Consider the following 16269-nt stretch of genomic DNA (forward strand, 5'->3'; position numbering starts at 1 on the left):
TTAAGTTAAATGGTACAACAACCACTACACCACAAACGTGGCATGTCATAACGACAGCGAACTCTGGCAGAGACCGAGGCTGCATCCCAGATCTTGAGTCCCTCTTAAACCTGCATGGGATGCACACTGGGCAATAGGTAGTGTGAGCCTCTTTTAAGAGAAATTCCTGCATCTTGGCCTGGGTAAAAGGTTCTTAATAAGGCTCACTTCTACAACATGCACTTTGCTGGCAGAGCCAGGCTTGGCCTGAAAGCCATGCTGATTCTGTTCTCTGGCCTATTGGCGGATTGCTTTTGCATGGGCTGTGCCCTCCTGTCTGTTCAAACAGGTGCTGCTAAGGGCAATCTGCTCTATTGTTGCATAAGCTCTGTCTATAGTTTTGCCAGGATAAAGACCAGTCCAGGCAGTGAAATCACAGCGAGGACTTGCGTTGCCTGTGACTCAACCACTTCTTTTAATAACATTTTGCAGGTATCAGCTTGAGACGCTATTCTTGGCTATGCCTGACCAACTTATTACAAGCTGAGGGCATAAAACAGATCTCTACAGCTCATAACTCACCCTCTTCCCAAAAAGTTCAGCCTCCCTGCCTTTATTAATTCCCAGCTGTATCCTCTGCTCCCTGCAGCTTGCCACACTTCAAAATTCCTTTCAGAGCCCAAGTGACAAAGGTAGCAGCAACACAGGGTACACTGGAAACTTCCAGCTGCAGTACAGCAAGATGTGCAGGTAAGGGGGAATAAGATAAGAGACAGCAAAACATTGCAGACTGCATAGACTGCTCTAAGCATCATCTTTTTTAGCACCAGCCATTAGCTCCCTAGTCCTCCATGCTCTCCTGCTTCCACTTCTTGGCTTTTTGTGTAAAACTGCGTGGTAACAGGGTAATGTCACATTCACAAGTGGCATGCACTGTACCCTGCAGCAGAGCAATGTGGGAAAGAACTCTGAATTTCCAAGTTTTTCTTAAAATACTATCTCGAACTTTCCAGAAGTTCTGATCTAGACATAATTATTCTGCTGGCTCTATATTCCTGTCTTTTTAATACTGTCTGGCAGTCTCAAGGCCATTGCTTTTCCTGCTCTGGTACTTGAGGTTGTCATTGTCTTTACCAAAGATCCCATCAAATACTTTAAAAGAGCCTCCTACAAGCCTTAGCCTTCCCAGCATTTAATCAGTTAATTCTAGAAACGGGCTGTTAATCACACAGTCTGCAAAAGATGTGTCTGAATGACTGGTGATGACTCTTCAGTTCCTCTCATAATCCCTGAAGACTAACACTGCACCTGTAAAAAGGTCAAGGAGATTGCCAAAGTCTAGTCCCCTCCACACAAGCCTAACTCCTGCAGCTTTACATCTTTCTTATGAAAAGGGGCATGAGTCTAAAAAGTGCACGAGAATTTGTGCGTGCCTGCACAGAGACATGAGTTTGCATCTGTGTAAAACAGCCAGCACACGTGAGCGTGCAGTGTGAGCCATGGGCAAGGCAAAGATGAATTTACCGGATGAGGGAGATGTTTTTTCGAGGCACCTCTTTGAGGTCACTAATGGATGTGGTCTTTCCTGCAAAGCAGTAGTTGGGATTGTAGTCTGTCATAATAGTGGAGGTACGCAGCTTGCTCAGCTTATATTCTGGGCTCTGTAACTCCATCTGCATGGCTTGTAGCTCCTGGTGCTTCCGACGATATACTAAATATGGAGAACACAGTAAACCGGAGACACAGATTGACTTTGGAACAGGACAGCAGCCATACAGCACGTCTCACTGGAATTCACTGTGTGGCCAGATTACAGTGAATCAAACCAGACAGTGACACCATCATATTTCTGTACATCAAATAATTACAGATAGAAAATGGAAACTGAAGTTATTCAGGAAGCTTTGATTTACACGTCCTAGGAAGAAACAGGCTTGCTCATAAACTGTTTGGAAGAAGTAAAATGGATTTCACTTGCAGAGATCTCTGATTTCTGAGGTTTTTGTTTTGTTCTGTTTACTTTAACTGGATCTTCCAAGTATGAGTCCAGTTCCAGACTTGAGGAAGTTGGGGTATAACCAACTTTTCTAAATCACGCAGAAGTGACTAAAACCTGGAATGAATTATAGCATCATATTGTTCAAAATGGATGGACTAAACTGCTACCTCAGAATAAGACACTGTAGATAAAAACAGCTTATTTTGCAAAACTTCCTCTGTTCCTAAACAACAGTTGGACTACATTTGAAATCAGATTATGGTAGTGTTATATTCCTTGAATCACTTCACTGATACTTCTGAAACATCATTAGAAATCACACCTTGAAAGAAGACATCCTGTGGATATTCCTTGAAATAGTAATTGATATTGCAGTATTTTTTTCAAAGCAAGATGCCAATCGTGAGGAGGTTAAATCACTATTACCCTTACTATTGATTTCTGTGGGAGCTGGATTGAGCCCAAAGACTGTGACGGTAACAGCTATTGCATCTTCTCCAGCAGATGTTGCTCAGGGGAAGAATTTAAGGGGTAAACATGCGCTTGCAAAGGCAGACAGATGCAATGACCTATCCACAAACCCTTCCTGTCCTCCATTTTCCTCCTCATTGCTTTTGCTTTGATTCTTTAAATCGCTGCTCCTTCCTGAGATAGCAATGATAGGCTAGTTGGATGGAAAGAGGATTACTCTTCCGCTCCCTGAGAAGTAATTAGTAATTTTAAAGGAGTACTGTCAGGCCAGAAATCACACATGTAGGACCATGTGTGTGCAACTGATAACTCCCAAAATTCTTAAAACTGAAACAGCTGTGCAAACCTAATTTACTAGTTGCCATTTGCTGCTCTGGGGGCAGCCCTCCCCTCCCCCAGACTATATACGGCATGGACAAAGAAAGGTGGCTGAGCTGTGGTTTGAATCCCTGGCTGCTTTTCCTTGACTCCAATCTATTCTGCTTGCAAACGAATGCAGGTGAGCTACTGTTTAAAATAAGAAAATGAAAGGGTGAAAAACACCTTTCAGAATTTCATGTAAAGATGTTAAGAATGCCCACATCTACTAAAGTAGCAGTTTGTAAAAGGAGAACCTGTGTGAGAATTTCAAGCTTAAATGACATACATTAAGAGGCAAAATGTGTACACAGGCACAGAAATAAGGAAGCCTGCTTTTAGGCATTAAGCACCAACAGCTCTGACAAAACCAGTGGCAGCTGTACACTACAACACAAGCAATACTGTCTCTTTCAAGATGCAGTCAGTAACTGAAACCTCCTCACATTGGTCACTGTGGTAGAAACGACGGCTGAAATCTGAAGTTAAGGCCTGTGTGTGGGAAGGTGTTATTAAATACAGCAGTAGCTAAAAACCTGAATCGTTTTGCCTCCCAGGGCCCAGTTATCCCCGGCTCAGATCCAGCCCTCATATGAAAATAGCTTTTGCACAGAAACACTCACCTATCATGATTCCTGAAAAAGCCAAAATTAAAGCAGCCACCAATGCTGAAGTCACTACAGACAAGACCAAGGAGAGAGGGAGATGAACCACCGGCTCAGCTGTAACAGAGACAGGAGAAGAAGGAATTACATGTTGGAAATTATCTTCAAGCAGCCACTTCCTTGCAGACAGATTTTTCTGCTCTTCCATTTACTCATCAGCTGCTCCTATAGTGCAGAAGCAACCTCTGGCATGATCAGTTCTCAGGATCTATGACCTTTAATACCTCATTGTTTCACTTCCCTCAGTTAATATCAAGCCATTATAACAGATGGTTTGCTATCAATGAATTACCGCGTGCACTCCCTGGGTATGAAAACAAGACCATAAAAAACAGGGGCAGGAGGTTGGGGAGGTGGAAAGAACATTACATTGCCAGGGTTAAAGTGCTGCTATCAATGCCAAATCACAGCAAAAGCAGAAGGCGGACTGCAATATGTCATCTTCTAAATGCATCTAATTCAGGGAGAAAAACCTGATAACAGTAAGTGTAGTACAAAGTATTCCATAGCTGCATCCTCACTTGGGACCACGAGGCATTCAGTGATCATCTATTAAGGTTTACTTCACCCTAGCAAAATGACTGTGCTTTTTACCCATTTTACAGATGGGAATAGTAAAAAGACAATAATTTTCCCACGCCAGTGAGAAAGCTGAGAGCGGGACCCTGAAATCCTGGAGTCACTTGCTCTAATTGCTGGGCAAGAATATGAAGGAAAACTGGTAATGGAGCTCTGAGCACCTGGTTTTTCAAGTAAGACAAGTACAGGCACTGTCTTTAGTTTTTCTCAGAGGTCTCTCCTGCAGAATTTCTTACAGATTTTGCACCTGAACCTTGTATGTTCAAATCCACAGGAATTATATTTTCCTTCATCTTGTACATTTTTTTGGTTCTTAAGAGGACTGACCTGGAATTTAAATTTAGCTGGAAAATTCCTTCAGTGCGCAAAATTCCATGACTTCAGAGCAGAATGTGAGCATCAGCACAACCAGGCACAAACTTTGACCCTCCTCAGTGCTGCCCAGTATGCCAAACATATACCATAAAGCAAACCAGCAATGCTGCTCTGTGCACCATTCCTCAGCACCGATGTGTCTATATCCTAAGAAAATAACTCTGCAGTATATACCAGCAGGAAAGAAGGTAACATTCAACAGAAGCCAGTCCTAAGAAAGCAGAGATAACACTTTCAGGATGTCTTAACAGTCCAAACTAGATTTTTGCCACACATTTTCTGTTCCACACACTAGCAGCGTATCCCATACACCTACTTACCTATGCAAGACACACCGTCCTCAGCCAGCTCTGTGCCTGGCTCACAAAAGCAAATGACTTTTTGAGTCTCAAGATCAACACGGCACTCGTCCATCTCACAGTGACTGCAGTTAAGATGCAGCCTAATTTCCACCTCTCCGTGGCCCTCTGTCACTAGGGAGTAGATGAAAGAAGCAGAATTAATTACTGTAAAGATCATTCGTATCATTCCTTTGGGCACTGACAGAAACAGGGGACATGGTGGTCACAGTTGCCAGATGTGGCAGGGTGGACCCCATCTAAGAAACCAATTTCTCCCCACCTTCCATAGCTACTGTCCTTTTCTCATGCAGAAAATCATATCCAGCTAAATTAGCCCCACTGCTGTTGAGATGCACGGGCTCTTTTTGAGCAGACTGTCCTACCAGGCTGGCAAGGAGGCTGCTGCCAAGGCTAAGGGAAAGCTGCCCTTTGAGCAGTCCCTGGGGCTCACCCATTTCTTTCCTGGCCTTTATTCCCTCCGAGACCAAACGCGGCCATGTTTTGAAAAATTTCTGGCTGAATTTATCAGGCCAGAGTGCATCTGTATTTGAAAATACTTCTGGCTGTTGTAAAGCAAACATTTTCTTTGAGCAAACAGGTATTTTTGTATTTTCTGAACACATCACAAACGTATTCAAGACATTGACTTCTGGGCAAACACAGGCTGGAGTGGCAGTATCTATCACTCCCATACACACCGAGGAGCACTGGGCTGTTTTCTCTAGAAGCATCCTGGTCTGACCTGGATACTTTGCTGAGGGATGTTCTAAGGAACACGTTTGCTAGTGAACAGTCAGGTGCTTTATCTGTTTCTTTCCTAACTTTTCTGAACTATGAGGTTATGTTACCACTTTCCTTGGCCAAAATTATTTTATAGGCTGGTGGACTATATTGTTGGAAAGTGATCTCTAAAAGCCTTGATGTCCTCTCCACCTGCCTTCTTCCTGCTACTTCTGTTTATTCTCCACTGGACTTTGTTATGCTGTATGGCTGCCTCCTCAAGTTCATGATGACACTAAACTATACCCAAAAGGTTGTAAAGCGTCCTACAGATGCAAACTATTCTTAACATGAAATAAATCCACTAAAAGAATTCTGACCAATATGAATACCTTTAAGTGCTGGAGTGTATAAAGTACCAATTGGATTAATAAAGGACACACCATCCTCCCCATCCATCTCTGGGTCATTGTCCACTGCAGCATTGCCACCTATGTCAAACCAGAAGTTACCTTAACAGACTGAGGCTCATTGGCACTAAAATACAAATAAGCACTGCAACATGCATGACTTCAGCATATTTAGGGAGGCATCCAAATGAGGAAAGAGAGTAAATCCAAGTATTTAACATATAGGGAACATTTCGTGCATTGTAACGCAAACCACCGGTCTTTCATCTCTAGAGCCTGACATAATAGCGGCTCAATTTAATAGCAGCAGCTTGTGATAATCAATTTCTTAGCTCTGTTTTAGGCAGACTTGCAAACTAAGGCACAAACTTCATCTTTAACCATTTGGATGCTGTGAAACAGATAAGCCCTTCTTAAAATTAATGTAGCCGAGAGACTGGAAAACACCAGTACTCAAGGGCTAACTTCAGTACCCTTGGTGATCAAGGTATGTACTGTGTCAGCAGAGGGAGTAAATAATCTGATATTCTTCCTCTCCCTTGCACCCTGAAAGCAGGGTGGTCCACCAGGAGCAGGGATTGAAGGGATTTACGAGTTGCTTATTTGTGCTTGGGCACACAGAACATATCAGGAGCAAAGTATGGGCAATACATAGTACATATCAGAAGCACAGTACGGGCCATATGTTTTGTACTACAAGCATGCAAAGATTCCCCCACCCCACCCAAAAATGGCTTTTCCTCTTTAACCATCTTCAGTGAAATTAAAATTATGTCATGTGAGGCATTCTGTTGGAAAAAGAAGCATTACACAGTAACATTGGTATAAAACATGCACTTAATCATTTAAACTCGTTACTTCCATCTCAGGTTTTATAGTCTATCATACACTTGATTTAAGCTGTGGAGAACCAGGAGTTAAAATGTCCACCACAGTGCAGATGGCTGAAGAATCTATGTGGCCCAGGAGATTATGGGTTAGTAGAGATCTTGAATCTGGCCCACACCAGTTATAATCAACATAATGCCATCTGACAGCTGTCCTGAGACCCACAGCACATGAAATTAGCTCCTTGTTGACTGAAGTCAACACCACCATTGTTATTAAGAGGGGTCCTGGCTGGCAGCCTGAGCCTCTGCCCCCAGAGACCACCTGCACAGGACCAAGGCAGGGCAGGGTAGAAGAAGCTGCGTCTTTCCCCTGGCATAAAGCCTGGCTGCCAGCCTCCAGGACCAAAGTCCTCAAAACACAGGTGCTGGCAACGGGAGCACATAGCCTGTGGCTCCTCCTTCTGCAGCACTATAACCCCGAAATGAAAGGCTCAAGAATCACAGCAGGATCTTGATGGCACATTTTGCAGAGTGCAAAGCCAGGATTACAGATGAAGGACTGACATCTGGCTATTTGCTCAAAGCCTAAATGCCATACATTCATCTAGTGCTAAAAAGGCAACACACAAACATACTAGTACATAACAGTCAAATATGCTAGCTACAGGAGAATGAACTATCAGCATTTTGCTGATCATTAGCACTAAAGGAGGGGAAGGGACACCTTGAACACGAAGCCACTTTACCTATATATCCTCCGCCTCCTCCACCTGAGGAGCACCCCCCTCCACCCCCTCCGAAACCCCCTCTTGTCTCCCACCCCCACTTCTTCATGGCCTGGGGGCAGGATCTTCCTCCAGTAGCACCTTCCAGCAAGGATTTTCCTGACCACAGGAAGGAAGTGTTATCATTCCAGCCACCTCCACCACCTGCAGTTAAGAGAAGAGAAAAGGCACAGGTAGGGGTTATTTTTGTGTAAAAAAAACACTGCAGGGAACTGCTGGACAAGCACTCCTCCAAAGCACCTCAGCTGAAAGTAAGAATCTCATGCCTTAGTTAGAAGAGGGGATGTGCTTGCTACACAGTGCTAGTGACCTTTCTGTAGGGCTTCTGACCAAGTTAATCACCTGCACCCCTTTTCACCTACCATACAAAGAGAAGTATTTTCTATGGAAAATGTAAAAAGATATCCCTGCCTACTCCCCAGCCGCTTTGTTTCTGGCTTACAGAGCCTTCCCCTTCTCTTGGCAAAAAATACTTTTGAAAAAACCCTGTGTTGGTTCTGAACTGGAACAAAAGGGATTTAGTGAAAGGGGTGTGAACACATGTCCCAGCCCCACTCTAAATGCAACATACTCACCAGTGACTCACTTTCAGCTCTGCTGGTTGCTCAGTCCAAGGTCTCTTCACAGAGACTTCTAGCCAGGGTGCAATTATGCTCTTTCTGCATAAGCCAGGGAAACTGTGAGTATGTCTACACACCACAAAACAGTGCAGGGAGCAGGATGGCCACATTGGCACTGCAAATCCCCACATCAAAAATCAAACAACTTGCTTATGAGAGGTACTACATTATTTTGGGAGAATGTTGCTATTGCTTTGGCTATACCATCTCTGATACCCTTATTTAGGCCAAGTATCCTGCGCTGTGGGTACATCCTCTATGCATCTGTTATACTTCCATGTTCTCCCTGAACTGTGTTTTCATGAGTTTCACCTCACTCCCTTGTGAGGAGGGATCTGGTAGTACCACATATTCACAAAGGTTTTCTTAAAAAGAATAAACTTTCCTTACCTGCAGCTCCTGAATTGCCATTCAACCCTGGAATAGAGGAATCATTCTCCAGTCTTTCTGGATGGAATGTGTCTGTTTTGGCCCTGTAGGCCCTGCCACCACCACCTGCTGCAATTATCAAGGGGACTGGTTCTCCATTCTCCATCTTAACAAATTCAGAAACAAAGGTGGTGTTCAAACTGAGTCAGACATGCGAGTGGAAGTTCAACCACATGCTAGCTGCTGAATGTTGCCCTAAGCAGGCATCTAGGACTGCTGAGCACTACAAATTACAACTGCATTATTTATGCACCCACATCCAAAAGATTAATGAATAGCACAAGTCCTACCAAGTTATGCAATGGAGAACAGTGGCATCAGCAGCTCTATGAATTGTACCTACGGTGCTGATGGATCTTAGAAACCTCGTACTGTTACCGTGTGATGACTTTCACCAAATCAAACAGTTAAGGAGCACTGCTCTGTATAGTGCAGTATTGTGCCTCCACTGGGAAAGGACTGCTACACTGGAAACTGTCTGAGCATGTAGAGTTATGTATAATTATGTAGAAGCTGGGTGATCTAAACATATTGTTAACATCTGAAACCGGTGCTCGGAATGAGTACTGTCTCAGGTAGAACATGACAGAAAAGATCAGTAGGCCCTAGCTACAGAGTTGCCAACAGAAAACATACAGGCTGTCCTCGACTCCTCTTGTCATTGCACCACACAGGCCAAATGTGTAGCTGAAGTCTAATGTTCTGCAATGATAGATTGGAATAAAGTCCTGTGGAATTTACCCTTTGCTGTAGAATTACGCTTCAAACTGCAAAACTCAGTTCAAACTGTTACATCTGCATTCAAATTATGCTTCAAACTGCAAAATCCAATTCAAACTATTATGTTTGCAAAGGAAACTCTAAGCCACTGAAGCAAGTGTGGCCATACCACGTAGCAGTCCTAAGAAATGTGAAGGGCCAAGTCAGCCCACTGCAGCTACCAGCTGGTAATGAAGGATACCCGGAGCTCGCTTTATGGACCCTTCCCGAGAGGTGTATAAAGGGTTCTCAGGTATTTCAGGCTGCCATACTAGAGGCAGGATGTGTTCACACTGAAGGTGCACAGGGACTATGTTTCCATACCTTAAATATGTAAGTTGCACCTCCCCCGCCTCCACCTCCTCCTGCCCATTCATTGACGCTTCTGTTCACACGTATCTCTTCTTCAATCACATTGTTCTCTCCAATGCAGACTTTCTGTATAACATCATTAGTCTGCAAAAAGAAGACCAGGTTTGAAATCTGGTGAGAAATCTCCACATCCCTGTACTCACACAGGCCTCCTGGACCCTTCACACACACACACGTGCACACCCCCGTAAACTGTCCTCCAGTGAAACCACGTAAGCAGAAGCAAGGGAATGCTTTCTTGCTTTGTGCTTCAAACATCATCAGAAGAATTTGCTGCCAATCTAACAGAATTATTTTGAAGCAAGCTCAGTGCTGATACCTATTACCACGTAAAACAGCTCCATAAACTTTTAACACACAAGATGTAGCAGGATTTACTGCAAATACTTCCCAGCATTAACTACCTGTATTTCACAAGTGGAGGAAGGGAATAACTCAGCCATGATGTCACTTGCCCCGTGTCATGCAACAGCCAAATGGCAGAGACACAGAGAGAACCCAGGTTTCTGTACTCCTCTTCCAGTGCCCCACGGGCTGGGGCCAAGCAGCTAATGTGCATCTGTCCTGAACTAAGGTGTTATTTGCGGCTCACGTAGATGTACCAGAGCTACTTTTAACCTACGCAGTCACAGCACAGACAGCAGCAATGAACTCGGTGTAGACTAGCCACCTAATATTTATCTAGACTTCCAAGCAGGTTTTGACATTGATCTGATGCTTACGCTGTAGGAGCAATTTTACTGTAATTACCAGTGCTAGCTAGTTCAAAGCCTACCAAACCAGCTGCAATCCCACCTTTGACTGCAAGGTTTACCTGATGTTATAGAAAATACCTCACAAAAAAGGCTCCATATTTCCTAATTAGCATTTTTATCCCCTCTACCAACTAGCACCAAATGTAATGAATTAGGCAAATGTAATGTATTAGGCAAATCACTGAATTCACTAACTGATTTCAAACACAGCATTAAACCACCATTTATAAGTACTTCTGAACTATGACCTAAAAGAGGTAACTTGCTTTGATTTTAAACTGGAGCACTAAAGCGCATGACAGGCAGGACTCTGCTGTGAGTATCTGTAAGCTGCAAGTGCTGCTTCCGGTTTATTTTGCTTTATACATTTCATCTCAGTAACACTCTCTTATTATGCACGCCAAACTCACTAAGTCAACAACACCTTAAGGGAAAAATGCACAAACAGTTATTACAGTAGGACTGACTTTCTACTTTCTTCTGCTTTCATGTATGTGTTTTATTTTGGAAGAGGAACCTGATAAAAGCATCTTCAAATTACAAATTATTCTGTCGACCACAAAATGTGTTTAGGTTGCACCACAGAATGAATGGCATCCATTTGGTGTGTGCACACTTGCCTATGGAACCAGACAATTCTGTCCCTCGTTTTCCCTCTCCTTAATTGATTTGGATTTGGGTGGGGATGATTAATAAAATGACAAAGTCAATGACCCAAAGGAAGCACTAGATTACAATTGAATTAAAAAAAAAAAAAATCCTTCATGGCAAAGACATAACTGATTACAATCCAATCTAGTAAAAGTCCCTTCTACAAGTCAATGCAATCTCTTTGCCTCAATGAAAGAATTACATTAGCACTCAATAAATTCTCACTAAGATTACAGTGGCCTGCAATTTAATGAGTCCATATATTACACTCAGCTGGAATGTCCTAGTTATAGGCGTTAGATGGAAGTTTGAGTTAGGGCATTTCTCATTTCAAAGAGGCTTCATATTAATGGTTTGTTTGTAGATAAGTATAATTCCAGTTTTAGCATTATTTACTTCAGCACCCATCCTTGAGAACCCCTCTCTATTGTCTATATCCTTCAACCTTTCTCTGCCGTAGCAGACTGCCAAGCTCTCATCTCTGGGGTGCCAGCTGTTAACAGCTGAGAAATGCCCAGCATTTAAATGTCCAGCGCAAACCTGCAGGTGAAATTTCATCAGATAATGCTTGCACCTTTCTGTCAAGGCATTTGCAGCAACAATTGGTTAGTGACACAAAAATCAGGACTGAGGCAGCAGTGTCTCCCCTTCCCCTACGGAGCATAACCAAGCTGGTCCTGTGAGGTGAGTGCCTGCATTGCTGCAGGGTGCTGCGTGATGGCAGGGCTGGGCTCCACAGTGGAGCAGAGGCAAAGCCTTGTGCAGTCAACCTTGAAAACCGATCTCCAGAGGAAAGGGAGGCAGGCTGTCTTTCCTCCCTGAAAACCCACACAGATGCTCCGAGACATGCAGCTCAGTCAGGAACCTGCAGTGTGTTATCAGTGGGGCCTGAATATTGAAGAGGAGATGAGCACAGTAGCATGGTACTTCACCTTCCCACGCCCATGCCCTCCCAGTAAAACTGTACCTATACCTTGAACCACAAACCACAAACCCCAACCCCCTCCGTAAACAGACAAACTCCATGGATTGTAGAAGGGATTAAGGCAAGACAGAAAGGCCAATCACTTACACTAGGACAAGCGTCTTCTCCTTGCTGTCCCACCAAGATATACAACGTATCGCCCTTCTGGAGGTCAAAGATTCCCAGCACAGACACGCCATGGGACCGCACCATGGTGTTCTTCCCTCCTTTCCCACCAGCAGCTCCATAGCCTGAGATGCTGCAGGAAAAAGAACACGACATCCTGGCACCTGAGTTGTCCCAGACAGGAGGAAGGCAGCACAAACCACTTCTGGGCACTGAGTGTTTTGCACACCTCAACTGTACACAGTGTCACAGGGCCGTGGCCTGAAGACCTGACACACTAAATAAATTCAAACCCAAAGCTTGAAGACTGAGGTTCTCTGCTCTACATGGACCTGTCAACTTGGGTAGCTACAAAACAGCTTCCTTCATGTTGATTCTTGGGCAAACACTGAGGACAGAGTAAGCAAGTCCCTGTAGTTTCAAACTTTACTATATGAAACACATCTTGTTTCCCAGAAGGCATACCCCTGAGAGGTTTGCAGCAAGGGAGAGAAAGAACGGAAGCAGAAGAACCGGTAAGTACAGCACATATGGTAAAAGAGAACATTAAGCATGAGATTGACAGGGGGACATTTGAGAAAGCAGACAGCATAACTGGTCCTGGTAGCACGGACCAGATGGGAAACAGCTCTCCTATTCCCAGGACCAGCAGAATATAGAAGAATAGATGGACATGATACTACCTGCAGTAAACAAGGGAAGGCAAAAGCCCTCTGGTTAAACTCACAGTCACCACGAACACCTTGCTGTCTCCAACCAGGGGTGGCTAGGTTGCATACACAGGCTGCTGTGGTCTCAGTTAAGGCTCTGGGACTCTTATTTCAAGCCATCAAGATTCAGAGGTCCTTACTGTTGTTACGTACCCAAAGATGGCTGTACCACTGTATTGCTCAGCTCCTCACTCTCCCTTCCCAAGTACGCGAACAATTTACATACTTGAAGCAGCTTTTATCAAAGGATTCAAAATACTTTATAAAAGTCATGATAAAACACACATCCCTGCTGCAACAAAGGACAGAGTTACTCAACTTTCTGAGCAAGTGAGTGATGGTACAGCTAGCTCCATTTGTGTCTGAAATAAGCAGATGATTCTCCACTGACGTTAGCAGTTTTGCAGCTATTTCAATGAGAGCAAAATTCAACCTGGAGCATGTAAACAGTGACTGCGGCGCTGAGAACACACTTCCTCCCCACTTCCTAGCAGTTAAGAGTAGAGGTGCTCTGTGTTAACTCCTGCTTTCCTCTAGCACCTGGCTGATCTTTACCCAGCAGAGCCCTGCCTGCAAGCAGGCTATGAGCAGAACAAACCAGCAGTGCCCACTGTGCGTCAGCACCCTGAACAGGCTGGGTAGCCAGCTCACCTCCAGCCAGCAACCTGCCTTCATGATCAGCAAGAGGAACTCACCTTGCAACGCTGCGCTGAGGCAGCCAGCATGGAGCAGTTCTGATGCCGAAGCAACTATGGGGCATCGAGCGCCTCATAAAGCACATTAGATCCTCACAACGTGACACGGTTATGTTCACGCCACTGCTGATAACCAAAGCGATCACTCCTCAGTAAGGCTGCACTGGAGCCAGCAGAAAAAGAGGTGGACACAGCACTGGGTTACCCTGAACAGATGCTGCGTGAATCTGAAGACCGAGTTGATTTGCTGTACAATTTTGTTATGGCTAATGAGGTGCGCTATCAGGCACAGCGAGCTGGCAGGGCTAATTGGCTGCAATTAGGGGCCATATTTTTCTGTGTATGAACAGATTTTGCATACAAGCAATGATGTCAGGAAGTCAGGAGAAATCATTTTGGCCTCATTCAAAGGCTGCAGACAAAGAAAACCCAGTAGATTCAGGTGACAGTTGTTCTCTATTCAAAATGGGTGTCACTGTTTAGACAGGTGGGTTATCTTGTCAAGTGTTGGCAATATCCCTCTCCTTGGGCACAAGTTTCTTTTACAGAAGGAATCCATTTAACCATATTTGCCCTCAAGAAAGATCCAGACCACTCTGAGTAGATACAACCAGAATGCAGAATATCTTCGACTGCCTTCCTCTTTTTCTTTTACTATGATACCTGTAGGAACTGAAAAAGAAAGCTGCGTCTTCAGGAAGGATGAGGATGAGCAGAGTGCATCGGCAAACTGGGGCTGAGGGCAAAAATTCACCTCTAGGTAGACAGGTCATGGGAAATACTGGAGCTAGTTTTGAGAAGAAAATACAGTGCCTAGGCTGGCCAACTTAGGACACCTTCTTGCATTCCACTGTGTTGTGTTCCTGTGCTACCTTACAAGAAGGGACCAGAGAAAAGAGAGGACAGTGGAAGTGACAACAAATGGGGCACTCAGCAAAACGGACCAACAATTCTTGCTCTGAAAATGGAAGAATTCAAATAATGGATGGTAACACATAATTTATTACAGTTCACTTCTCTCATACATGATCACAGGCCTAGATATAGGATGACAAGACCTTCTGAATGCTTATAAAGAAATCTGAAAAGAAAAATATTCTTTTATATTGCCTAACTTTATTGTTATACAATGTGCAGTCCTGTGGGAGAAAACCAGATGATTTTGTTCATATCAACACTGGAGCATGTAGGACTCCAGTCTTCAAATGAAGTTGCCTACAGTCTGTGGCAGCCTGCCCAGACTTTCATAGACGGGTTGGTGTGGTATGCTTGTGCTCGTAGAGTTTTGTGCAAAGTTGAGCTTTCTGTCTTTGCATTTTAATAATGCATATTCTGCCTCATGCTCACACTATCTATATCCCTATTCAACTACCAGGAATGTAACTCACTGCTCTACATTACACAAAGTGCACTGATAGGGCATAACAACAGCTTAAGAGCCGAAGAGCCAGCTGGAGGTTTTATCTCTGGGTCAGGCATACTGGAGATGGCTATCAGGCTGACTTACAGGACCCACAGTGCAGCAGGCCTGCGGGGAAGAGCTAAATACAGGCAGTGGGTCCAGACTCCGGGAAGCCTAGAATTGATATTGCTACATCGCTACTTGACATTTTCCTAAGGCTAGGCTATACAGGGGGACTCTGCTGCCCCTTCAGCAGCCAGAATCAGGAAGATGTCAAGTTAATTTAAGCCCACAATTGCCTCCTCCTTTCCCCAGGCTGTGAATTCTCTACTATTGCCTTAAGAGGTGCAGAAGAGAATGTCATCCATTTATATATAGGTTACCAATGACATTAGCCATCTATTATCTATACAGAACCTAAAAGCCTGTTAGGTCATTTACAGGACTTAAATAGACAGCTCCTCCCTGCAGGACCTGTGTTTTGTATCATGTAGCAAAAATCAGCCTACAGTTGCACTGGAATTCTGGCTCTTCTTGGGCTGTGATATTAAAGAAATGACAATGCTGTAGCTTTATTGCCTCTTCTCTTTTGGGCTATACTTTATAACTGTATTTACTGAATGCCAGTGCTGAAAAATTCTGTTCACCTCAGGCAACTCATTTTTGATAGCTGAGTAAAACATCATTAATGCTTTTTTCATTACCATCAATCCTTGTGGTAATAGGCACTCGGGCAGAACTTGCGCCTAGTCTAGCTTAGCTAGTTTCTCAAAACTTCTTTGCAGTAGACTTCTGCTAGAGACTGACATCTATCCTCAATATTAATATTCTTTTTTGATAAAAAGAAAAAAAAGAAGGTGCTAGTAAGTTTTAACTGAAATTTGTTCGAAGCCTTCAGTGGAATGTTCTGCTTTGAAATTCATTATATCATCATTGGTTTCAATAGGGAATATTGCATAAAAAACAACCACTAGAGACAGTCATTGATTCAAACAGACAGTTCTGCTTACAGACTGATGCATGTAATAGCTTTATGTTACCACTCGGATACACTGACCTAAACTTTGACTGTACTTCTTTGCCCAGCAAGAGCAAAAAGAAAAAGCGATCGGTAAAAGTCTGATTAAGTAGCATTGAACCGTACCTGATCATCTCCCTTTGAAAATAACTCCACAGAGGGATACAGGCATTAGAACCCTCAGTATCACAGAGCCTAACATTTAGGTGGCTGGCTGCCAAAATCAATTCTACAGTGGTGAGCCAGGCTTACAGGCA

At 43.8% G+C, this 16269-nt stretch overlaps 1 protein-coding gene across 2 annotated transcripts in view; it reads right to left on the reverse strand.

Moving 5' to 3' along the window:
• The window catches only part of ALK (ALK receptor tyrosine kinase), a 281236-nt gene that overhangs the window by 16323 nt on the left and 248644 nt on the right, over nucleotides 1–16269 (reverse strand). Inside the window, exons 13-20 of one of the 2 annotated variants that reach the window (XM_056357022.1) lie at nucleotides 12170–12320; nucleotides 9644–9775; nucleotides 8522–8666; nucleotides 7473–7655; nucleotides 5879–5977; nucleotides 4746–4898; nucleotides 3430–3528; nucleotides 1504–1690 (exon numbers count right to left, since the gene is read on the reverse strand). In XM_056357022.1, the coding sequence (XP_056212997.1) occupies nucleotides 1504–1690; nucleotides 3430–3528; nucleotides 4746–4898; nucleotides 5879–5977; nucleotides 7473–7655; nucleotides 8522–8666; nucleotides 9644–9775; nucleotides 12170–12320 (1149 nt within the window). Of the gene's footprint in view, nucleotides 1–1503; nucleotides 1691–3429; nucleotides 3529–4745; nucleotides 4899–5878; nucleotides 5978–7472; nucleotides 7656–8521; nucleotides 8667–9643; nucleotides 9776–12169; nucleotides 12321–16269 lie in introns of those variants that run through there. The other variant, XM_056357021.1, reaches the window with a different exon arrangement.

This window comes from Falco biarmicus, chromosome 12 (assembly GCF_023638135.1).
Source record: "Falco biarmicus isolate bFalBia1 chromosome 12, bFalBia1.pri, whole genome shotgun sequence".
Classification (NCBI taxonomy): domain Eukaryota; kingdom Metazoa; phylum Chordata; class Aves; order Falconiformes; family Falconidae; genus Falco; species Falco biarmicus.